A 25207-nucleotide genomic window follows, 5' to 3' on the forward strand; every position below is an offset into this window, starting at 1 on the left:
CAGGACAGAGCTGTCAGGACCCAGGTTGGAATCTCCCCCTCTCCTCCTGCTTCCCCATGGAAAACAGGGAGGTTTGGGGGGGCAGCTGTGGGGCTCCAACCCCCAAAACCCCATTTAGACACACACTCAGATCCTGCTGGGGTGGGCAAAAAAGGCTCCAGGCTGGGAAGTTTTCCCTGCACAGCCCAAATCCCTTCGGCCACAGCCCAAATCCCTTCGGCCACAGCCCAAATCCCTGCTTCGGCCACAGCCCAAATCCCACCGGCTCCAGGCCTGGTGGATCCCAGAGCAGGCAGCACCCGGTGCCCACGGAGGGTCTGGGAAGGGTCTGCCCACCCCAGCTCCATCCTTGCCAAGTTGGCACAGCCAGGCCCAAAGGCGCTGCCGGGGTCTGGGACACAATGTCACCGTGGTGGCCACACAGGGACACAGCGACAGGGACAGAAACTCCCGGGAAAGGCCTGGCCCGGGCCCGGGGGGGGCCGCTGGCACCGCACAGCCCAGGGGGAGCTGCAATACGGAAAAAGCTGGAAGCGCTTGCCAGGCCCGCGGAAGGAAGCTCGGCATGGCCCGGAGGGAGGGAGGGAGGGAGGGAGGGAGCAAAACACGCCGGGATCTTTGTGCTGAGCAGCCCCGGCGAGGCTGAGCCGGAGAGAAGGGGAATTAATTAATCGCTGTAATGAATTGGGGTAATCACCCACACGAGCAGAGAACTCCGGCCAAAAGCGCCGGCCCTGGTGCGAGCCGGAGCATCGCCCTCCCCTGCCGGCATTATTGTGCCACATTGCAGGGATACCCAATCGAGAATCCCTTACAAAACGCGGCTATTTTCGCTGCGACAGCGTGGCGATCTGTCGCGATAGGAGGCGGCCGAGCCGGGAGCTGTTGAGTCAGCCCTCCCCCCTTACCCGGCCGGACTGGTGCCGCCTGCCCTGGGCCATGCTGAGCGCTCCGGAGATCCCCGATCCGCAGCCGGCAGCTCCCGCAGCTCACGGCCGCCAGCATCCAGCGGCTTTTCCCGGTGTCCCGACCGATCCGAGCATCCCCTCCCGACCTCCCCCGGGGCTCCGAGAGGGAGGGAAGGGAGGGAGGGAAAAACCCTTTTCTGGGCGAGGATGCTCCGAGAGAGGGAGGGATACAGAGAATTCCAGCGCTGCCGATGGAGCCACTCTGCGCCAGTGCCGCTCCAGACTTGTCACGGCGCCGGGGCCTCGCTGGGTCCTAACGCGCCCCGCAGGAGGAGGAACCGCGGCCGCTCCAGGCCTCCTCCTGCCCGCCCTGCGGTGGCACCGGGCAGGGACACCCCAAATTCCTCCCTCCGTCACCCCAGCCAAGGTTTGTCCCATTTGTTTTTCCCTTTATGGAGGATTTAGAGGAAAAACAACGGCCTGGAGGAGCGGGGTTTGTCCCAAATCGCGCAAAGGGTTAACGAGGGACATCGCGGATTGTCCCGCTCCGGGCGGGGACAGGTGACAGCGCGGGTCCCATTGTTCGGGCTCGGCTGGCAGATCCCAAATCCACCGCCCCAGCCTCTTCTGGGCGCTGCCCAGGGGCTCAGCAGGCTGCCCAGGGGATTTGGGAGCCACCAGCACCGGCCACTAATGAGGGGATTTAGGAGCCAGCAGGACTGGCCACTGCCAAGGGGTTTGGGAGCCACCAGCACTGGCCACTGAGAGGAGATTTAGGAGCCACCAGCACGGGCCACTAACAAGGGGATTTGGGAGCCAGCAGCACTGGCCACCAAAAAAGGGATTTGGTAGCCAGCAGGACTGGCCACTAATGAGGGGATTTAGGAGCCACCAGCAGGGGCCACTAACAAGGGGATTTGGGAGCCACCAGGAGTGGCCACTAATGAGGGGATTTGGGAGCCACAAGGACCGGCCACTAATGAGGGGATTTAGGAGCCAGCAGGACTGGCCACTGCAGAGAGGATTTGGGAGCCAGCAGGACTGGCCACTAACAAGGGGATTTGGGAGCCAGCAGCACTGGCCACTAATGAGGGGATTTGGGAGCCACCAGCACTGGCCACCAAAAAAGGGATTTGGTAGCCACCAGGACTGGCTACTGCCAAGGGGATTTAGGAGCCACCAGGACTGGCCACTAACAAGGGGATTTGGGAGCCAGCAGCACTGGCTACTGCCAAAGGGGATCTAGGAGCCACCAGGAATGGCCACTGACAAGAGGATTTAGGAGCCACCAGGACTGACCACCAAAAAAGGGATTTGGGAGCCAGCAGGACTGGCCACTAATGAGGGGATTTAGGAGCCACCAGGACTGGCTACTGCCAAGGGGATTTGGGAGCCAGCAGGACTGGCTACTGCCAAGGGGATTTGGGAGCCACCAGGAATGGCCACTGACAAGGGGATCTAGGAGCCACCAGGACTGGCCACTAACAAGGGGATTTAGGAGCCACCAGGACTGGCCACTAACAAGGGGATCTGGGAGCCACCAGCACTGGCCACTAATGAGGGGATTTAGGAGCCAGCAGGACTGGCCACTGCCAAGGGGATTTAGGAGCCAGCAGCAGTGGCCACTAACAAGGGGATTTGGGAGCCACCAGCACTGGCCACTGCCAAGGGGATTTGGGAGCCACCAGGACTGGCCACTGCCAAGAGGATTTGGGAGCCACCAGGATAAAGAACCGGGATAAACAACACCAAAGGCAGCTGGAAATTGGGAATTTCTCCTGGGAGCACCAGGAACTGCAGCAGAGTCACCAAAGGTGTCTGCTGGTCACCGCAGCTCCAGCTGCTCCCCTCTCCTCGCTGGTTTAAAGGAAACTTCACAAAATGCACCCAAAATTCTCCAAAAAGCTCCAAGGAGGATGAGCTCTTCAGCCTCAGGTTCTAAAGCAGTTTAGAAGATTTAGAAAATCTGAATTATTTTATCCGTGGAAGGAGAAAGCTCCTCTGGGAAGCTCACCTTGCTCCCCTGGCAGAACCCGGGAGCAAATTTCCTCTTCAAGCTTTCTGGAATTTGAGAGGCTGGAATGTCAAGAGGGAACTCAAATTCCAGAAAGCTTGAAGAGGAAATTCAAATTCCAAGAAGTTTGAAGAGGGAATTCAAATTCCAGAAAGCTTGAAGAGGAATCTCAAATTCCAGAAAGCTTGGAGAGGGAATTTACAATTCCAGAAAGTTTGAAGAGGAAACTCAAATTCCAGAAAGTTTAAAGAGGGAAGTCAAATTCCAGAAAGCTTGAAGAAAAAAACTCAAATTCCAGAAAGATTGAAGAAAAAAACTCAAATTCCAGAAAGCTTGAAGAAAAAAACTCAAATTCCAGAAAGATTGAAGAAAAAAACTCAAATTCCAGAAAGATTGAGGAAAAAAACTCAAATTCCAGAAAGCTTGAAGAAAAAAACTCAAATTCCAGAAAGATTGAAGAGGGAACTCAAATTCTAGAAAGACTGAAAACTCAAATTCCAGAAAGCTTGAAGAGGGAATTCAAATTCCAGAAAGTTTGAAGAAAAAACTCAAATTCCAGAAAGATTGAAGAGGGAATTCAAATTCCAGAAAACTTGAAGAGGGAACTCAAATTCCAGAAAGACTGAAAACTCAAATTCCAGAAAGATTGAAGAGGAAATTCAAATTCCAGAAAGCTTGGAGAGGGAATTTAAATTTCAGAAAGACTGAAAATTTAAATTCCAGAAAGCTTGGAGAGGGGAATTCAAATTTCAGAAAGACTGAAAACTCAAATTCCAGAAAGCTTGAAGAGGAATCTCAAATTCCAGAAAACTTGAAGAGGGAATTTAAATTCCAGAAAGCTTGAAGAGGAAAGTCAAATTCAAAAAGATTGAAGAGGAAACTCAAATTCCAGAATATTTAAAGAGGGAATTCAAATTCCAGAAAGATTGAAAACTCAAATTCCAGACAATTTGAAGAGAAAATTCAAATTCCAGAAAGCCTGAAGAGGAATCTCAAATTCCACAAAGCTTGAAGAGAAAAAAATTCCAGAAAGCTTGAAAAGGGATCTCAAATTCCAGAAAACTTGGAGAGGAAATTTAAATTCCAGAAAGCTGAAGAGGAAAGTCAAATTCAAAAAGATTGAAGAGAAAACTCAAATTCCAGAAAGATTGAAACCTCGAATTCCACAAAGCTTGGAGAGGGAATTTAAATTCCAGAAAGTTTGAAGAAAAAACTCAAATTCCACAAAGCTTGGAGAGGGAATTTAAATTCCAAAAAGCTTCCTCTAAGTGCAAGGAAAACCTGGGAATTCCAGGCATGGAATTTCAGCAGGAATTCCGAATGCCACCCCCTCAGAATATGGGAATTCCTCACTGCCCTTCCCACAGAGCTCTGGGAACAGCAGGACAACCCCAAAACCAGGAAAATCCCGGACAGGTTTTGCTCCCAGGTGGAGCACAAGAGTAATTGTTCATTTTTAAAAAAATGGAGTTTTCCATGTTAAACTAAAGCACAAGGAATTTTTTTTTCCACACAAACACAATTTTATAGGATCACGGGGTGGTTTGGGGTGGGAGGGACATCAAAGGTCACCCAGTGCCACCTCTGCCATGGGCAGGGACACTTCCCTCTGTCCCAGGCTGCTCCAAATCCCATCCAACCTGGCCTGCGATATTTCCAGGGGCTTCTCTGGGCACCCTGTGTTGAAAATCATGGAATCACAGAATAAAATCGTGGAATTCTTTAAGTTGGAAAAATCTTTTTGAGCCCCAGAAATCCCATTAATCCCATTTCTCAACATCACAAAGTCACAGGCACCACCCACCAGCTCCTGCTTTATTTACTGCCTGGATTTGGGATGGAAATGAACCCCTGAGGGAAAAAATCCTGGAAATCTTGAGCTGGGAAAGACCCACAAGGATCCTGAGCTTAAAGAAGAAGCTGAGGTGGGACAGGAGATTTCTGAGTGCCTGAGTCAAGGGGAAATGGGAAGTTTTGGGAATTAAAGCTCTGTGAGATGATCCAGAGCCCTCTGGGAACACCCCAAGCTCCAACAGGGCTTGGCTGCTCCATCCTTGCCACAACCTTTGGGTTTGGGGCTAAAACTTCTCTGTACAAAGAGGAAAAATCCCAATTTTCCTCCCAAACTCCGGCACTGCCACGTCAGGATGGAAAAAATCCCCAGGAGAAATCAATTTCCTGAGTCTTACACACATTTCCAGAGAAACACAGCCAAATGAAATCGATTTAAATGTCCTGGGGCCACCCACTCCACTGCCAGGGAATCCCAGTGCCACCCATGCCGAATCCCAGTGCCACGCCACTGCCAGGGAATCCCAGTGCCACCCACTCCACTGCCAGGGAATCCCAGTGCCACTACCCCAGTCCACCACTCCACTCAGGGACCAGTCCACCCACTCCACGCCAGTACCCAATGCCACCCATCCATATGCCACCATCCAGGGAATCCCAGTCCACCCACTCCACTCAGGAACCCAGTTCACCACTCCACTAGGAACTACTCCAGGAACCCAATCCCCGTCCCCACCCATCCCAACCGTCAAAATCCTCTGCCATCACCAAACCATCATATCAGGAACCACACCATCCTCCAGTCCACCAGGACCCCACTCAGGGAACCCAATGCCACCCATGCCATTCCCAGGAATTCCCAGTGCACTCCTGCCATTCCCAGTGCCACCCATGCCATTCCCAGGCATTCCCAGTGCCACGCATGCCATTCCCAGTGCCACTGCCAGGGAATCCCAGTGCCACCCACTCCACTCCCAGTGCCACCCATGTCACTCCCAAGGATTCCCAGTGCCACCCATGCCACCTCCAGGGATTCCCAGTGCCACTCCCAGAGACTCCAAGTGCCACTCCCAGGGATTCCCAGTGCCACCCATGCCACTCTCAGGGATTCCCAGTGCCACCAAGGACACTCCCAGTGCCAATCCCAGTGCCACCCATGCCACTGCCAAGGATTCCCAGTGCCACCCACTCCACACCCAGGGATTCCCAGTGCCACCCATGCCATTCCCATGGATTCCCAGTGCCACCCATGTCACTCCCAGTGCCACCCATGCCACTCCCAGGCATTCCCAGTGCCAATCCCAGGGATTCCCAGTGCCACCCATGTCACTATCAGGGACACCCAGTGCCACCAAGGACACTCCCAGTGCCACTCCCAGTGCCACCCATGTCACTCCCAAGGATTCCTAGTGCCACCCACTCCACACCCATGGATTCCCAGTGCCACCCATACCACTCCCAGTGCCACCCATGTCACTCCCAAGAATTCCCAGTGCCACTCCCAGGCATTCCCAGTGCCACCCATGCCATTCCCAGGGATTCCCAGTGCCACTCCCAGGCATTCCCAGTGCCACCCATGCCATTCCCAGGGATTCCCAGTGCCACCCTTGTCCCCAGGCCATGGATCCTCCCCCAGACCACCCCAGGCACGGCTCTGCAGGATCCACGTGGATTTCCTGCTGCCCAAACTCTCTGTCTAACTCATCAGCACAGAGAATTCCAGAATTATCCCCGCTCCCCATCCAGGCTTTTTCTGGCATCTGGGATCCATGCCAGGCCCTGCTGAGCAGCTGGAGCAGCCCCAGCTCAGGGAACACCAGCAGGAGGGAGGTTACAAACCTTCAGGAATTCCCACTGTTTATCCAGCAGGAGCAAAACTCCCCCTTATTCCATTTTGATTTAATTTTACAAACATCTCACGGTGAAATTCCTCCACAAAGCTGATTTTGGGGTTGGGTTTGTTCAGGGGACAAATCCTAAACCAGCATTTGGGGTTTGGTCTTTAATGAGTGAAAATAAATCCAGAGTGAGCTGGAGAGTTTTTTAATTCCTCTGCAAACCCTGAACACTCCCAGGGGACCCCAAAAGTCTCCCTGAGAATGGGAATCAGAATCCCTGGGATGGTTTGGGGTAGAAGGGACCTCAAAGGTCACCCAGTGCCACCCCTGCCATGGCAGGGACACCTCCCACAGGCCCAGGTGGCACCAAGCCCCAAAGCCCAGCCTGGCCCTGGGCACTGCCAGGGATTCTCTGGGAATTCAGGGATTCCCAGTGCCACTCCAGGGACACCCAGTGCCATCCATGCCAATCCAGGGATTCCCAATGCCACCCATGCCACTCCAGGGACACCCAGTGCCATCCATGTCACTCCCATGGATTCCCAGTGCCATCCACTCCACACTCAGGGACACCCAGTGCCATCCATGCCAATCCAGGGACACCCAGTGCCATCCATGCCACTCCAGGGACACCCAGTGCCACCCATGCCAATCCAGGGACACCCAGTGCCATCCATGTCACTCCCATGGATTCCCAGTGCCATCCATGCCACTCCAGGGACACCCAGTGCCATCCATGCCAATCCAGGGATTCCCAGTGCCATCCATGCCACCCAGGGACACCCAGTGCCACCCATGCCAATCCAGGGACACCCAGTGCCATCCATGTCACTCCCATGGATTCCCAGTGCTACTCCTGCCACTCCCAGGGATTCCCAGTGCCACCCATGTCACTCCAGGGACACCCAGTGCCACCCATGCCACTCCAGGGACACCCAGTGCCACCCATGCCACTCCCAGGGTTTCGCAGTGCCACTCCCAGGGACTCCCAGTGCCACCCACTCCAGACCTAGGGATTCCCAGTGCCACCAATGTCACTCCCAGCGTTTCCCAGTGCCACCAATGTCACTCTGAGGGATTCCCAGTCCCACCCATGTCACTCCCAGGCATTCCCAGTGCCACTCCTGCCACTCCCAGTGCCACTCCCAGGGATTCCCAGTGCCACCCATGTCACTCCCAGGCATTCCCAATGCCACTCCTGCCACTCCCAGTGCCACTGCCAGGGATTCCCAGTGCCACCCATGTCACTCCCAGGCATTCCCAGTGCCACTCCTGCCAATCCCAGTGTCACCCATGCTACTCCCAGGGATTCCCAGTGCCACCCATGTCACTCCCAGGGACACCCAGTGCCACCAAGGACACTGCCAGGGATTCCCAGTGCCACTCCTGCCAATCCCAGTGCCACCCATGCCACTCCCAGGGATTCCCAGTGCCATCCATGTCACTGCCAGGGATTCCCAGTGCCACCCATGTCACTCCCAGTGCCACCCACTCCACTGCCAGCCAGGAATTCCTCCCCAATCTCCCCTTTCCCAGCAGAAGCCATTCCACAGCTCCTGTCCCTCCTTGTCCCCAAGGTTTGACCAAACAATTTGGGGACATCCAGCACCCAAAATGAGGCCACCAAGGAAGGGAGAGGACACAGTGTCACCCACTGGGATCTCACAGCAATTCCCATGGGATCACAGAGAGCTTCAGGGTGAAAACTCCTCAGAGAGCATCGAGTCCAACCATCCCCAGCACTGCCAAGGCCACCACGTGCAATGTCCCCAAGTGCCACATCCCCAGGGCTGTTAAATCCCCCCAGGGATGAGGAATTGGGTTGGACAAGCCTTTCCATGAAGGAATTTCCCCAAAATCCAACCCAAAGCCGGCGCTGTGGTAATCCCATATCCTCTGAACACAGCCAGGATTGTCCTGAGAAGTTCTGAGAAAGCTCAGAGAAAAAAAAAAAAAGAGAAATAATTTTTATCTTCACGTTGTTGTGCACATGGAAAATGTGTTATAGGGGTTTGTTAGCAAGGGGTGATTTTTGAATTGGTGATCCAATTAAGAAATTGGATGTTTAAGTTCATTGAAGTTCATGAAATTCATTGAAATTCATTGAAATTCAGTGAAATTCATTGAATTTATTGAAATTCTTTAAAATTAATTGAAATTCTTTAAAATTCATAGAAATTCTTTAAAATTCATTGAAATTCTTTAAAATTCATTGAAATTCATTGAATTCATTAAAATTATTCATTGAAATCAGTGAAATTCATTGAAATCGTTGAAATTCATTAAATTAATTGAAATTCATAAAAAAATAACTGAAATTCATTGAAACTCATTGGAACTCATTAAAACTCATTGAATTTATTGAATTCATTGAAATTCATTGAAATTCATTGAATTCATTAAAATAATTGATTTAATTCATTGAAAGTCATGAAATTAATTGAAATTCATTGAAAAAATCACTGAAATTCATTGAAACTCATTGAAATTCACTGAATTTCACTGAATTTCACTGAATTTCACTGAAATTCATTCATAAAAAATTGGTGTTTCAATTCACTGAATTCATGGAAATTCATTGAAATTCATTGGAATTCATGAAATTCATGAATTTATTAAATTCATTTAAATTCATTGAATTCACTCTTCATTAAATTCATTGAAATTCACTGAAATTCATTCATAAAAAATTGGTGTTTAAATTCATTGAATTCGTTGAATTCACTGAAATTCATTGAAACTCATTAAAATTCTTGAAATCCATTGAAATCCATTGAATTCATTAAATCCATTGAAATTCATTGGAATCCATTGAAATTCATTGGAATCCATTGAAATTCATTGAATTCACAGAAATTCATTGGAATTCATTGAAATTCATTGAAATTCATTGAAATTCATTGAAATTCATTGAAATTCATTGAAATTCATTGGAATTCACTGAAATTCACTGAAATTCATTGAAATTCACTGAAATTCATTGAAATTCATTGAAATTCATTGAAATTCATTGAAATTCATTGAAATTCATTGAAATTCACTGAAATTCATTGAAATTCACTGAAATTCATTGAAATTCATTGAAATCCATTGAAATTCATTGAAATTCATTGAAATTCATTGGAATTCATTGAAATTCATTGGAATTCATTGAAATTCATTGAAATTCACTGAAATTCATTGAAATTCATTGAAATTCATTGAAATCCATTGAAATCCATTGAAATTCATTGAAATTCATTGAAATTCACTGAAATTCACTGGAATTCATTGGAATTCATTGGAATCCATTGAAATCCATTGAAGTTCATTGAAGTTCATTGAAATCCACTGAAATCCATTAAAATCCATTGAAATCTATTAAAATCCATTGAAATTCACTGAAATTCATTGAAATCCATGGAAATCCATTGAAATTCACTGAAACTCACTGGAATTCACTGGAATTCATTGAAATTCATTGAATACATTAAATCCATTGAAATTCATTGAAATCCATTGAAATCCATTGAAATTCACTGAAATTCACTGAAATTCATTCATACAAAATCGGTGTTTCAATTCACTGACCAATTAGACCTGCCTGTAAGAGTAAAAACCTTCTCAATAAGTACAACATAACATAAAATAATAAAACAAAGCAATTAATCAATCTTCTACAACCATCAAGTCAATACGAATTATTAGCCAGCCACAAAATGAATACTAGAACCATAAAGCCGATACTAATCCTGACCCAGCCACACCAAAAAAAATAAAAACCACATTTCAGCCATAAAAAAACAACTTAACGCTGTCTCCTCTCACCCCATCCCCGCTCCACCCTCCTGCACAGAACCACGAGGTTTTATTCCCGATTTTTATTCCCGATTTTTCTTTCCCCCCCCTCTCTGGAGCTCGATGCGGCGCTAGGACCCACCCGCCGCTGGAGCCTGCGCCCTGCTCGGCTGCACCGCGGCACCGCAGCCTCCTCCTCCTCCTCCTCCTCCTCCTCCTCCTCCTCCTCCTCCTCCTCCTCCTTCCCTGGCCACCCCCGGCATCATCCCGGCGCATTCTCGGTTTTTTCCGCCCTGGGATCGATGCTCGGTAGCCACAGCAACGCCCGGACACGACGGGAGGTCAGTGATGGGATCTCCCGGGAAAAGCGGATTTAGGAGCTCGGGGAATTGGGAATTGGGACTTTGTGGGGTTGGTCGGAGTGGGAATTCCTGGGTTTGCAGCCTCTCAAAGCTCCTCGGATCTTGCTCGGAGCAATTCCGAGATTTCAAGTTGATTCCCTGGTTCCTTAAGGAATTTCTGAGCGGCCTCTGCGCGCGGAGGGTTGGGGAGTGAGGGAATGGAGCAGGGGGGGATAACCAGGGGGGAGGCATTCCATAATGCATGAGCCCAAATCCATCAAAAATCCAATCCATTAAAACCCCAATCCATCCAAAAAACCCCAATTCATCAAAACTCCAATCCATCAAAACCCCATTCCCTCCATCAATACCCCAATTAATGAAAAAGCGCCGTTCCCTCAAAAAACGCCAAGGCATCAAAACCCCATTGCCTCCAAAAACCCCAGTCTGTCAAGACCCCATTTCCTCAAAAAAACCCAATCCCTCAAAAAAACCCCAATCTCTCAAAAAAACCCCATTCCCCCAAAAAACCCTAATTCATCAAAACTCCAATCCCCCCAAAAAATCCCCAATCCCTCCAAAAAAAAACCCCAATCCCAGCAAAAAAACCTAATTCATCAAAACCCTATTCCCTCCTAAAAACCCCAATCCATCAAAACCCCCAATCCCTCCTAAAAACCCCATTCTATCAAACCCCAATCCCTGCAAAAAACCCCAATTCCATCAAAACCCCATTTCCTCAAAAACAACCCATTCTATCAAAACCCCATTTCCTCAAAATTCCCCAATCCATCAAAATCCCATTATTTCCAAAAAAAACATTCCCTCACAAAACCCCATTCCCTCCAAAAAACCCATTCATAAAATCCCCATTCCCTCCTAAAAACCCCATTCTATCAAAACCCCATTTCCTCCAAAAAAACCCAATTCATCAAAACCCCAATCCCTGCAAAAAAACCCCCAATCCCTCAAAAAACCCCACTCCAACAAAACCCCATTCCCTCCAAAAAATAAACCCCATTTCCTCAAAATTCCCCAATCCATCAAAATCCCATTACTTCCAAAAAACCCCAATCCATCAAAACCTTAACCCCTCAAAAAAACCCCATTCTATCAAACCCCCATTTCCTCAAAAAAACCCCAATCCATGAAAACCCAAATCCCTCCAAAAACCACCCATTCCCTCCAAAAAAACCCCATTTCATCCAAATAAACCCCATTGTATCAAAACCCCATTTCCTCAAAAACCCCAATCCATTAAAACCCCATTCCCTCCAAAAACCCCAATCCATCAAAACCCCAATCCCTCCAAAAAACCCCTTTCTATCAAAACCCCATTTCCTCAAAAAACCCCAACCCATTAAAACCCCAATCCCTTCCAAAAAAACCCCAATCCCTCCTAAAAACCCAATCCATCAAAACCCCAATCCTTGTCCAAAACCCCATTCTAATCATTAAAACCTCAAAACCCCAATTCCTCAAAAACCCCAATCCATCAAAACCCCAATCCCTCCAAAAAACCCCATTCTATCAAAACCCCATTTCCTCAAAAAACCCCATTCTGTCAAAACCCCGTTTCCTCAAAATTCCCCAATCCATCAAAACCCCAATTTCATCCAAAAAAAAACCCCAAACCCTCCTAAAAACCCCAATCCATCAAAACCCCATTCCCTCCAAAAAACCCAATCCATCAAAACCCCCAATCCCTCAAAAACCCCATTCCATCAAAACCCCAATCCCTCCAAAAAAACCCCATTCTGTCAAAACCCCATTCCCCCCAAAAACCCCAATTCCCCCCCAAAAAAACCCCAATCCCAGAAGAGCAGGCCCAGAGCTCTCTGCACCACCCCAAGCTCTGGAGAATCAACCTCAGCATCCAGAGCTCCCTAAAATCCTATAAATCCTATAAAATTCCTTATTTCCCCCTTTCAATCCCCCCAAAATTATTCAATCCTTGTGTTTAATCCCAAAAGCACCAGGTTTGGGAATAAAGGGAGAAAAGAGAAGCTCCAAGGTCCCAAAAAAGAACCCAAAAATTCCAGGAATTCCTGATTCAAACTTGGGATTTTAAAAAACCCACAAGAAAACCCCCCAAAAAAAAGCTGCTTGAAATCGGGGCCTGCCCTGGTGGGGATTTTGGGATTTCCTGGTGGGAATTTGGGAATTTTGGGATTCCCGGTGGGAATTTGGGAATTTTGGGATTTCCTGGTGGGAATTTGGGAATTTTGGGATTCCCGGTGGGAATTTGGGAATTTTGGGATTTCCTGGTGGGAATTTGGGAATTTTGGGGTGGGAATTTGGGAATTTTGGGATTTCCTGGTGGGAATTTGGGAATTTTGGGATTTCCTGAGTGCTCTGACAGAGCTCAGCCCGGTAAAGGCTCTGCCTGCATCTCATGCCTTAATTAATTATTGATAATTAATTATTAATGAGGCCGGGTCCCGACACACAAAATCCCAACATTTCCATTTCCCAGCCTTGTCCCCCTTTAATGAGCTGTCCCTAATTAGCCCCAGGTGTTAATTAGCCCCGGGGCTGAGCCATTCCCACCTTCCTGATCCCAAACCCAAATCCCGAGGGGGAAACGCCCTCATCCCCTTGGTGAGGCCTCACACGGAACCCAAACAGCCCAAAATGTCCCAAAATAGTCCTAAATAACCCCTAAATGACCCCAAAACAGCCCTAAATGTCCCAGAATACCCCTAAATAATCCCTAAGTAACCCCAAAACAGCCCTAAATAACCCCAAAACAGCCCAAAATGTCCCAAAATAGTCCTAAATAACCCCTAAATGTCCCTAAATAACCCCAAAACGGCCCTAAATGTCCCAGAATAGTCCTAAATGTCCCAAAACAACCCTAAATAACCCCAAAATATCCCTAAATAACCCCAAACAGCCCTAAATGCCCCCAAAACAGTCCTAAATGTCCCAGAATAGTCCTAAATAACCTAAATGTCCCAAAATAGCCCTAAATAACCCCAAAATAGTCCTAAATGTCCCAGAATAGTCCTAAATGTCCCAAAATATCCCTAAATAACCCCAGAATAGCCCTAAATGTCCCCAAAACAGCCCTAAATGTCCCAGAATAGTCCTAAATGTCCCAAAACAACCCTAAATAACCCCAAAATATCCCTAAATAACCCCAAACAGCCCTAAATGCCCCCAAAACAGTCCTAAATGTCCCAGAATAGTCCTAAATGCCCCAGAATAGTCCTAAATGTCCCAAAACAGCCCTAAATAACCCCAAAACAGCCCTAAATAACCCAAAACAGCCCTAAATGCCCCCAAAACAGTCGTAAATGTCCCAGAATAGCCCTAAATAACCCCTAAATAGCCCCAAAATAGCCCTAAATGTCCCACAGTCCTAAATGTCCCAAAATATCCCTAAATAACCCCAGAATAGCCCTAAATGCCCCCAAACAGCCCTAAATGCCCCAAAATAGTCCTAAATGCCCCAAAATAGCCCTAAATAACCCAAAACAGCCCTAAATAACCCCAAAACAGCCCTAAATAACCCAAAACAGTCCTAAATGTCCCAGAATAGTCCTAAATACCCCAAAACAGCCCTAAATGCCCCCAAAACAGTCGTAAATGTCCCAGAATAGCCCTAAATAACCCCTAAATAGCCCCAAAATAGCCCTAAATGCTCCAAAACAGTCCTAAATGCCCCAAAATAGCCCTAAATAACCCAAACAGCCCTAAATCCCCACTGAACATCCTTAAATAACCCCAAACCAGCCCTAAATGCCCCAAAATAGCCCTAAATCCCCACTAAATATCCCCAAACAGCCCTAAATAACCCCAGGATAGCCCTAAATCCCCTCCAAGCAGCCCTAAATGCCCCAAAATATCCCTAAATAACCCAAAATATCCCTAAATGCCCCAAAACAGCCCTAAATCCCCCAAACAGCACTAAATGCCCCAGAATAGCCCTAAATGCCCCCTAAATAACCCCCAAACAGCCCTAAATGCCCCAAAATAGCCCTAAATGTCCCAGAATAGCCCTAAATAACCCCCAAACAGCCCTAAATGCCCCCAACCAGCCCTAAATCCCCCAAAATAGCCCTAAATCCCCACTAAATAACCCCAAAACAGCCCTAAATAACCCCAGAACATCCTTAAATAACCCCAGAATAGTCCTAAATCCCCACTAAACATCCCTAAATAACCCCCAAACAGCCCTAAATCCCCTCCAAACATCCCTAAATAACCCAAAACATCCCTAAATCCCCATTAAACATCCCTAAATAACCCCCAAACAGCCCTAAATCCCCTCCAAACAGCCCTAAATGCCCCAAAATAGCCCTAAATCCCCCTAAATGTCCCCAAAACAGCCCTAAATCCCCCCAAAAAACCCTACAGACCCTCCTACAATCCCAAAATGACCCTAAAATCCCTAAATCTCCTTCAAAAAGCCCTAAATGCCCCTAAACATCCCTAAATCCCCCTAAATAACCCTACAGACCCTCCCAGAATCCCAAAAGCCCCTAAAAACCCCTAAATCCCTTCCAAATAGCCCTAAATGCCCTCAAAAAGCCCTAAATGCCCCCAAAACCGCCCTAAATGCCCCAAAACATCCCAAAATACTCACCCCAAACAGCCCTAAATGCCCCTGGAGACCCTCCCACAACCAAAACCCCTAAATCCCTTCCAAACAGCCCTAAATGCCCTAAATCCTAAATGCCCCTAAAATCCCCTAAATAACCTTACAGACCCTCCCACAACCCCAAAATGCCCCTTAAAACCCCTAAATCCCCTACAAACAGCCCTAAATACCCTCAAAAAGCCCTAAATGCCCCTAAACACCCCTAAATGTCCCCTAAGTACCCCTAAATGCCCCAGAACATCCCAAAATGGCCCTGCAGACCCCACCACTACCCCAAAATGCTCCTAAATACCCTAAATCCCCCCCAAACACCCCTAAATAGCTCTGCAGACCCTCCCAGAACCCCAAAATGCCCCCAAACACCCCTAAATCCTCCTGCAGACCCTCCCAGAACCCCAAAATGACCCTAAAACCCCTAAACCTCCTCAAATCCCCTTAAATCCCCCCAATCCCCCACACAAAGCCCTAAATCCCCTTTACCCACCCCCAGACCCTTTTAACACACCCCCTCAGAGCCCCCCAATCCCCTCACGCAGCCCCGAAACCCCCAAACAACCCTAAACCCCCAAAACAGCCCTAAATCCCCCAAAACAGCCCTAAATCCCCCACAGACCCCCCCACAACCCCAAAATGACCCTAAAAACCCCTAAATCCCTTTTCAAATACCCATAAATGCCTTCAAACAGCCCCAAATCCCCCCAAACACCCCTAAATGTCCCCTAAGCATCACTAAGTTGCCCCAAACAGCCCTAAATGGCCCTGCAGACCCCACCACAACCCCAAAATGCTCCCTAAATACCCTAAATCCCCTCCAAATGCCCCTAAATCCCCCCAAACATCCATATAGACCCTCCCAGAACCCCAAAATGCCCCCAAACACCCCTAAATCCTCCTGCAGACCCCTCCACAACCCCTAAACGACCCTAAAACCCCTAAATCCCTTTCAAACACCCCTAAATGCCCTCAAACCCCCCTAAACCCCACAAACCCCTCACACAAAGCCCTAAATCCCCTTTACCCACCCCCAGACTCTTTAAAACCCTTCAGAGCCCCCCAATCCCTTCACGCAGACCCTAAACCCCCAAAAGAGCCCTAAAACCCCCACAAACCCTCCCACAACCCCAAAAAGTCCCTAAACACCCCTAAATCCCTTTCAAACACCTCTAAATGCCCTCAAACCCCCCTAAATCCCCCCAATCTCCTCACACGAAGCCCTAAATCCCCTTTACCCACCCCCAGACCCTTTAAACCCCCTCAGAGCCCCCAATCCCCTCACGCAGCCCCTAAACCCCCAAAACAGCCCTAAATCCCCCAAAACAGCCCTAAATCCCCAAAAACAACCCTAAATCCCTTTCAAACCCCCCTAAATCCCCACAAACCCCCCACACAAAGCCCTAAATCCCCTTTACCCACCCCCCAGACCCTTTAAACCCCCTCAGAGCCCCCCAATCCCCTCACGCAGCCCCTAAACCCCCAAAACAGCCCTAAAACCCCCAAAACAGCCCTAAATCCCCCAAAACAGCCCTAAATCCCTTTCAAACCCCCCTAAATCCCCCCAAACCCCCCACACAAAGCCCTAAATCCCCTTTACCCACCCCCAGACCCTTCACACCCCCTCAGAGCCCCCAATCCCCTCACGCAGCCCCTCAGCCCCCTCACAACGAAGGACCCTCGGCCTCCCCCCACCACCGCCGCAGCTCCCCGTCTCTCCGCCGCCCCAAAGCCACATCTCCCGCCTCCAACCCGCGTCATCCACCGCAAATCCTCATTCCCGGGAAGCTCCGGGAGCCCCCGACCCCCTCAGGCCTCCCCCGGTACCTCCGGCCCGGCCGCTCCCGGTACCGTCGACCCCGCCCGACGACAAAGCCGCCGCGGGTTGCCCCGTGCTGTGCCTGACGCGTCGGGCAACCCCCGCCCTGCCCGTACGGCGGCGCTGGGAGTCAGGCACAGCGCTGGGCAGCCCGTGGAGGCAGTAAGGGCGGAAGGGTCTTTTCGCTTTGCGCATGCGCAGTGCGCAAAGTGAAGCCAGCGAAAGTCATGGCGGGGCCAGGCCCGGGGAGGAGGATGAGGAGGAAAAGGAGAAGGAGGAGGAAGCGACGCGACGGGACGGGCTCAGTCGGCTCTCGGTGAGTGCTCCCGAGCTGGCACGGCTCGCCCGCAGCAATGGGGGAGGGGTGGCAGGAGGCGTTGCCATGGGAACGGGGGGATTATTATCGGTTTTTGGTTGGGATTGGGTCCTGGTCATGGCTCTGGTTGGGATTTCGGGATTTGGGGAGGGGACCGGGCAGAGGGGACCCCAGAGTGGAGGGGGAGGTCTCGAGGTCACCGAGGGTCCCCAAGGACAGGCCCGAGCAGGGGCCGATGGAAGGGGGGGAATTTCCTCCCTTGGGATTTCCCCGCTGGGCCCTCCGGGAAGGGTTTGGGCCCATGCCGGTGTCCCATTCCCAATGTCCCTCCCTGTGTCCCATCCTGATGTCCCCTCCCTGTGTCCCATCCTAATGTCCCATTCCCAATGTCCCATCCTAGTGTCCCCTCCCTGTGTCCCATTCCCAATGTGCCATTCCCAGTGCCCTATCCCCGTGTCCCATCCCAATGTCCCATTCCCAATGTCCCATCCTAATGTCCCCTCCCTGTGTCCCATTCCCAATGTCCCATTCCCAGTGCCCTATCCCCGTGTCCCATCCCAATGTCCCATCCCTGTGTCCCATCCCCATGTCCCCACCGGTGTCCCATTCCCAGTGTCCCATTCCCAATGTCCCATCCCCAGTGTCCCATCCCCAGTGCCCTATCCCCTGTGTCCCATCCCGTGTCCCACTGCTGCCCATGGGAGTTCCCGTTGGACCCTGCCCTGGTGACAGTGGCAGTGACAGTGACAGTGACGGTGACACACAGCCCTGCCCTGGTGGCAGTGACAGTGACAATGACAGTGACAGTGACAGTGACAGTGACACACGGCCGTGCCCTGGTGACAATGACAGTGACAGTGACACACGGCTGTGCCCTGGTGACAGTGACCGTGACAATGACAGTGACAGTGGCAGTGACAGTGACAGTGACAATGACAGTGACAGTGACAGTGACACACGGCTGTGCCCTGGTGACAGTGACCGTGACAATGACAGTGACAGTGGCAGTGACAGTGACAGTGACAATGACAGTGACAGTGACAGTGACACACGGCTGTGCCCTGGTGACGGTGACAGTGACAGTGACACACGGCTGTGCCCTGGTGACAGTGACCGTGACAATGACAGTGGCAGTGACAATGACAGTGACAGTGACATACGGCTGTGCCCTGGTGACGGTGACAGTGACAATGACAGTGACAGTGGCAGTGACAATGACGGTGACAGTGACGGTGACAGTGACAGTGACAATGACAGTGACAGTGACACACGGCCGTGCCCTGGTGACGGTGACAGTGACAGTGACACACGGCTGTGCCCTGGTGACGGTGACAGTGAGTGACAGTGACAGTGACAGTGACAGTGACAGTGACAATGACAGTGACAGTGACAGTGACACACGGCCGTGCCCTGGTGACGGTGACAGTGACAGTGACACACAGCCGTGCCCTGGTGACAGTGACAGTGACACACGGCCGTGCCCTGGTGACAGTGACAGTGACGGTGACACACGGCTGTGCCCTGGTGACAGTGACAGTGACAATGACAGTGACAGTGACAGTGACACACGGCCGTGCCCTGGTGACAATGACAGTGACAGTGACACACGGCTGTGCCCTGGTGACGGTGGCAGTGACAATGACAGTGACAGTGACAGTGACACACAGCCGTGCCCTGGTGACGGTGACAGTGACAGTGACACACGGCCGTGCCCTGGTGACAGTGACAGTGACAATGACAGTGACAGTGACAGTGACAGTGACAGTGACAGTGACACACAGCCGTGCCCTGGTGACGGTGACAGTGACAGTGACACACGGCTGTGCCCTGGTGACAGTGACAGTGACAGTGACAGTGACACACGGCCGTGCCCTGGTGACAATGACAGTGACAGTGACACACGGCTGTGCCCTGGTGACAGTGACAGTGACACACGGCCGTGCCCTGGTGACAGTGACAGTGACAGTGACAGTGACAGTGACACACGGCCGTGCCCTCGTTACTCGCCGTGCTCTGGCTCCCAGCGCTCTCTCTGTTCCCCCTGCTGTGCCTCAGCTGCTGCCTGCAGGGGCTGTCCCCGTTCCCGGGGGTCTCCTCCTGTCCCAGAGGGTCCTTCACCAGTACCTGAGGGGCTTTTCCCATTGCTGGGGCTTTTCCCATTGCTGGGGCTTTTCCCCATTTCTGGGGCTTTTCCCCCCTTCCTGAGGTTCTCTCCCCATTTCCCAGGGCTCTTTTCCCCATTTCCCAATTCTTTCCCCATTTCCCAGGGCTCTTTTCCCCATTTCCCAGTTCTTTCCCCATTTCCCAGGGCTCTTTTCCCCATTTCCCAGTTCTTTCCCCATTTCCCAGGGCTCTTTTCCCCATTTCCCAGTTCTTTCCCCATTTCCAGGTTTTTTTCTCCATTTCCTGGGGTTCTTTTTCCATTTCCTGGGGTCTTTCCCCCATTTCCCATTTTTTCCCCATTTCCCAAGTTTTTTCCCCACTTCCTGGGGCTTTTCCCCACATCCCAGAGCTCTTTTCCCATTTCCCAGGGTCTTTTCTACATTTCCCATTTTTTTCCCCATTTCCCGTTTGTTTTTTTTTTTTTTCCTGTCCCATTGATGTCCTGGTGGCACAGTGGCTGTCCCTGACTGTCCCTGTCCCATTGATGTCCTGGTGACACAGTGCCCACAGTGACTGTCCCTGTCCCAGGGATGCCCCAGTGCCAGGCAGTGCCCATGGTGGCTGTCCCTGTCCCATTGATGTCCTGGTGGCACAGTGGCTGTCCCTGACTGTCCCTGTCCCAGGGATGTCCTGGTGGCACAGTGCCCACAGTGACTGTCCCTGTCCCATTGATGTCCTGGTGGCACAGTGCCCACAGTGACTGTCCCTGTCCCTGTCCCAGGGATGCCCCAGTGCCAGGCAGTGCCCATGGTGGCTGTCCCTGTCCCATTGATGTCCTGGTGGCACACTGACTGTCCCTGACTGTCCCTGTGCCCATGCAGGGATGCCCCAGCGGTGGGCAGTGCCCACAGTGACTGTCCCTGACTGTCTCTGTGCCCATGCAGGGATGCCCCAGCGGTGGGCAGTGCCCACAGTGACTGTCCCTGACTGTCTCTGTGCCCATGCAGGGATGCCCCAGCGGCGGGCAGTGCCCATGGTGGCTGTCCCTGACTGTCCCTGTCCCATTGATGTCCTGGTGGCACAGTGCCCACAGTGGCTGTCCCTGTCTCTGTCCCAGGGATGTGCTGGTGGCACAGTGCCCACAGTGACTGTCCCTGTCTCTGTGCCCATGCAGGGATGCCCCAGCGGCGGGCAGTGCCCACGCTGACCTCGCTGTGCCTGCAGAGCCTGGCCCAGCACATGCAGAGCCTCTGGGCCAAGGACTACAGTGACAATTACCTGGACGAGTACGAGTTCCGCTTCCTCGTGGGGCCCTTCAACGACCTGGGTGAGCTCTGGGGGGTGCCCCGGACCCCTGGGGACCCCCGTGGTGGGGGGCAGGGGGTGTCCCCAGGCCTGGCTGACCCCCCTGTCCCCCCCAGCCTGCGGGCTGGTGCAGGAGCTGCTGCGGCTGCTGGGGACGAGCCGGCGGCTGTCGCGGGCAGCGCTGCACCTGCTGCTGCTGCCACACCTGCGCCAGCTCAGCCTCACGAGCTGCCCTGCCCTGGCCAACAATGCCCTGGGGCACCTCATCGTGCTGCGCTGCCAGGTGGGCACGGGGCAGGGGCTGGGAGAGAGGGCAGGGGTGCTGTGGGCTGGGGGAGTGAGGTCTGTGGGCTTGGGGGTGCCCACCATCCATGGGGTAAGGGCGTGACAGCACTCTGGGAGTGCCAAGGTGTGTGGGGCAGGGGGAGTGGGGCTGGGTGTGACCCCCTCTAAGGGGATGGGAAGGTGGGACAGGAGTGCCCATCCTCTGTGGGGTTGGGGGTGCCCACTTTCCATGGGGTAAGGGGGATAGAGCTTGGGGTGGGTGCTCAAGGTGCCTCCAAGGTGTGTGGGGCAGGGAGAGTGAGGTTGGGTGTGACCCCCTCTAAGGGGATGGGAGAGTGAGACAGGGGTGCCCATCCTCTGTGGGGTTGGGGGTGCCCACTTTCCATAGGGTAAGGGGGATAGAGCTTGGGGTGGGTGCTCACCGTCCATGGGGCTGGGGGTGACAACACTCTGGGGGATCAGGGCTGTGGGGTAGGGGGAGTTAGGTTGGGTATGACCACATTCTAAGGGGATGGAAGAGTGGGACAGGGGTGCCCATCCTCTGTGGGGCTGGGGGTGCCCACTTTCCATGGGGTAAGGGGGATAGAACTTCGGGCGCTCACCATCCATGGGGCTGGGGCTGCCATCATCTGTGTGCCAAGCGGTTGGGACAGGGGGAGCAGACAGGGCCTGCCCACCCTCTCTGAGTCTTGCAGGGGGTGAGAGTGGCATCCGTGCCCCCCTTCCCGCCCCGCTGAGGCTCTCCCCGTGTGGCTGCAGGCTCTGAGCGTGCTGGAGCTGGCCGGCTGCGGGCGCCTCTCCCCGTCCGTGCTGGTGGACCTGGCCGAGGGGCTGCCCCGCCTGAGCCGCCTGGGGCTGGCCCACACCCAGGCCAACCTCCAGGTGCTGTCGGCCGTGGGCTCCTGCTGCCACCACCTGCGCGAGCTCGACGTGACCGGCTGCAGGAAGGTGACACCGCGCGCCCTGCGCCACCTGGCCTACGACCCCGCCGAGCGGAGCCCCGGCTGCCCCAGGCTCCGTGTCCTGCTGGCCCGCGACCTGGAGCACGCCGGGGACGGGGACACGGTGGCTGCCGTGGCCTTCCTGCTGCTGGCCCTGCCGTGCCTGGAGGTGCTGGCACACGGTGCCCTGCCGGACGCGCTCAGGTTGCTGCACTCGGGGCAGCTGGGTGGCACCGAGGACTCCGAGGGATTCCCCTCGCTGGAGGAGCTGGCGCGGGGCCGGGGGGCTGCAGCCCCGCTCACGCTGCCCCTGCGGCAGCTGGAGGAGGTGGAGGAGGACGCCCTGAGCACCGTCCACGCCGTGTGTCCCCAGGCTGAGGAGGTCAGCATGTGGCTTGGGGACAATCCCGGCCCCTCGGGGCTCCGGGAGCTGCCGGGCTGGAATTGCCTGTCCCGGCTGACGCTGGGCTGCTCCGGGCGGCACGGCCGGGCGCTGGCAGAGCTGCTGCCCCTGGCACAGGGCCTGGGCACCCGCCTGCGTGCCCTGACCCTGCACGGCTTCACCTGCCGGGACCCTCTCTCGCTGCCCGCCCTCCTCGCCAGCTGCCCCGGCCTGCAGAGCTTCAGCGCCGAGCTGGAGGTGCCACAAGACCCCCACGCCCACCACGAGCCCCCGAGGAGGAGGAGGAGCCCCCCGCCCCACCACCACGCTGGGCCACCGATCTGCTGCCCCAAGGGCTGCCCCGGCTCCAGAGCTTCTCGCTGAGCCTGGCCGGGCCCGTTCCAGCCGCACACGGGCCGGCGCTTTGCTCCACGCTGGCCTCGCTGCTGTGCGGGGCCCCGCGGCTGCAGAGCCTGCGCCTGCTGGCGCTGCCCTTCCCGCTGGACTCGGTGCTGGAGCCGGCGCTGCCGGGGCTGCGGGAGCTGCGGGAGCTGTCGCTGGCCGGGAGCCGCGTGTCCCCCGGCGCCGTGTGGCAGCTGCTGGGCTCCGAGGGGCCCCTGCGGCGCCTGGAGCTGTCCCGCTGCCCCGACATCCACCGGCGCGACTACGACAGCTTCCTGCAGGCCGTGAGGAAGCAGCGCCTGGAGCTGGACATCACCTGGGAGTAGCGTCGGGGTTTTTAATAAAAGTGTCACAGTCACAGCTGGCCAGCACCGTGTTGTCCCCTCGGCAGCGCAGGGGGAGCAGAGCAGCATCTGTGTCCCCATTCCTGTGACATGCCGGTGGCTCAGCCCTGCTCCGTGAGCCCCGTCAGCCGCTCCGATGCCTCCCAGAGCTTCCGTGCCAGCGCGGGGTCGCGGGCGGCCGCCGAGGGCAGCGCCAGCCGGCAGCTGCTGTCGAAATATTTCCCGGTGATGCCCTCGGCTTCCTCCGAGATGGAGCAGAAGATGGTGCTGGCAGCGCCCTGCTCGGGTGACTGCGGGGAAATGGGGGTGAGGAGGGGGCTGGCACCCCTTTCCCACCCCGCTGCCCCCGGGATGGGCAGGACCCGACTCCTCCACTCACCTTCATGAAGGGACGGAGGAGGGCGAAGAGCGCCCGCACGGGCCGGCTGAAGTGGCGCATGATGCTGGTGCTCACCACGCCCGGGCTCAGCGCGTTGGCCGTCACCCCTGCCAGGTCACACCGTCAGCAGGGTGGGCACCCCAGGGCCCCAAATCCCACCACGCCTGGGCTCAGCTGTTGGCTGTCACCCCTGCCAGGTCACACCATCAGCAGGGTGGGCACCCCAGGGCCCCAAACCCCACCATGCCCGGGCTCAGTGTGTTGGCCGTCACCCCTGCCAGGTCACACCATCAGCAGGGTGGGCACCCCAGGGACCTCAAATCCCTCATGGAGCAGCAGGAGCACCTCCCAGCCTGACCTCAGCCGGGGTTCTGACGCCTTTGGGGGATCCCAGTGAGTCTCTCAGACCCCCCAGCTCTGCCGGCAGCCCCTGAGATCTGGCACAGGGAGTTGGCATAGGGGTGTCCCCAGGGTGCCAGGGCCCAGCACCCACCTGTGCCCTGCAGACGCCGTGCCAGCTCGGCGGTGAAGAGCACGTTCATCAGCTTGGTGCTGTTGTAGGCGGCGTCGTGCCCGCCCGGGCGCCGCTGCCCCGTCAGGTACCCGCTGTCAGCCGTGCCCACGCTGTGCCAGAACGACGACACGTTCACTACCCGGGCGGGCGCCGAGGCCTTCAGCAGGTCTGTGCCAAGCAGGGCGTTGGTGTTGCGGTGCCATGTCACGGTTTGCCTCAGACACCCTGGGTTCCTCCCTGATAATTCCCTGCCAGGTGTGTCCGTCTCCTCTCCTGACCCCTCCCAGCACTGCCTGTCAGTCCTGGCATTCCAGAAGGGCAACGAGTGATTGGCAGAATTCAAAAGATGCCCTCTACCCCTGGGGGGACATTGGGCCATCCAGGTGTCCTTTGTCCCTTGAGACCTCCTCTCCTGCACCTGGCTGGTGGCTCCTACCCTTCCCTCCTCCCCTCCCTCGGGTAAAAGAGCAACCACACGGTCAGGGAGCTCTGTTGGAGCTGTTCTGCATTCAGAGGCCTCAGGGCCACAATAAAGCTCTGGATTTAAACCCTCCATCAGAACCGGACTCCTTTCCTTCACCATTGCCCTAAAGCTTCTCCCCCAGAGGGAAACCCGAGGACCACCAGAGCTCCAGCATGCCTGGACTTGTGTCCAACACCCTCTGCAACATCCAGCCAGCCAAAAAGTATCTCTGAGGTGAAATCACCACAGTGCCATTTGGTTCGTGCCAGACAATCCATCTGCTATATTGGTAATTATACCAATAATTATTAATTGGTAATTATACCAATAGAGGTGGTGAGCGAGGAGGAGTCCCCAGAGCCCCCCCCAACTCCCCCAGCCCCTGCACTCACCCAGGAGCAGGTTGGTGAGCAGGAATGGGCCCAGGTAGTTGGTGGCGAAGGTTTGCTCCAATCCTTCCGACGTGATGGCGAAGGGCAGCCCTGAAAGGAGGGTGGGTGTGGAAACCCAGGGCACTGGGAATATTTCTCTGTCTGCTCTGGGGTGCCCTGACCCCCAGGGGAGCACTGACTCTGACCCTCACTCATGGAGAAAGTTTCCCAGACTTCAAGATAGACTAGAACCCACAAAAGTGTGAAATAGATTATAGAGAGCAGTGCAGGTGTATTACTTAGGTGGGAAATTGAGG

The 25207-nt window shown here is 53.6% G+C and overlaps 2 protein-coding genes across 8 annotated transcripts in view; one reads left to right on the top strand and one right to left on the bottom strand.

Moving 5' to 3' along the window:
• Positions 1-17172, bottom strand: part of DCTN1 (dynactin subunit 1) — a 71142-nt gene extending 53970 nt beyond the window's left edge. For 3 of the 7 annotated variants that reach the window (XM_030948452.1, XM_030948451.1, XM_030948449.1), the window contains exon 1: positions 909-1158. In XM_030948452.1, coding sequence (XP_030804312.1) covers positions 909-941 — 33 coding nt within the window. In that variant the 5' untranslated portion in view covers positions 942-1158. Of the gene's footprint in view, positions 1-908; positions 1159-17093 lie in introns of those variants that run through there. The other 4 variants (XM_030948454.1, XM_030948450.1, XM_030948453.1 and 1 more) reach the window with 3 other exon arrangements.
• Positions 10569-23243, top strand: LOC115903776. The gene is made up of 5 exons (XM_030948480.1): positions 10569-10669; positions 17287-17401; positions 20679-20831; positions 20926-21092; positions 21854-23243. The coding sequence occupies exons 3-5, from the start codon at positions 20681-20683 to the stop codon at positions 22799-22801; spliced, it is 1266 nt and encodes a 421-aa protein (XP_030804340.1). The 5' UTR covers positions 10569-10669; positions 17287-17401; positions 20679-20680; the 3' UTR covers positions 22802-23243.
• The last annotated feature ends 1964 nt before the right edge of the window (positions 23244-25207 follow it).

This window comes from Camarhynchus parvulus, chromosome 4 (assembly GCF_901933205.1).
Source record: "Camarhynchus parvulus chromosome 4, STF_HiC, whole genome shotgun sequence".
In the NCBI taxonomy this organism is placed as follows: domain Eukaryota; kingdom Metazoa; phylum Chordata; class Aves; order Passeriformes; family Thraupidae; genus Camarhynchus; species Camarhynchus parvulus.

Coding starts and splice junctions, on each gene's coding strand:
- LOC115903776 (XM_030948480.1), top strand. CDS start 20,681: ATGCCCCAGCGGCGGGCAGTGCCCACGCTGACCTCGCTGTGCCTGCAG. Junction 20,832..20,925: donor GGGGCCCTTCAACGACCTGG/GTGAGCTCTGGG, acceptor TGTCCCCCCCAG/CCTGCGGGCTGGTGCAGGAG. Junction 21,093..21,853: donor TCATCGTGCTGCGCTGCCAG/GTGGGCACGGGG, acceptor GTGTGGCTGCAG/GCTCTGAGCGTGCTGGAGCT.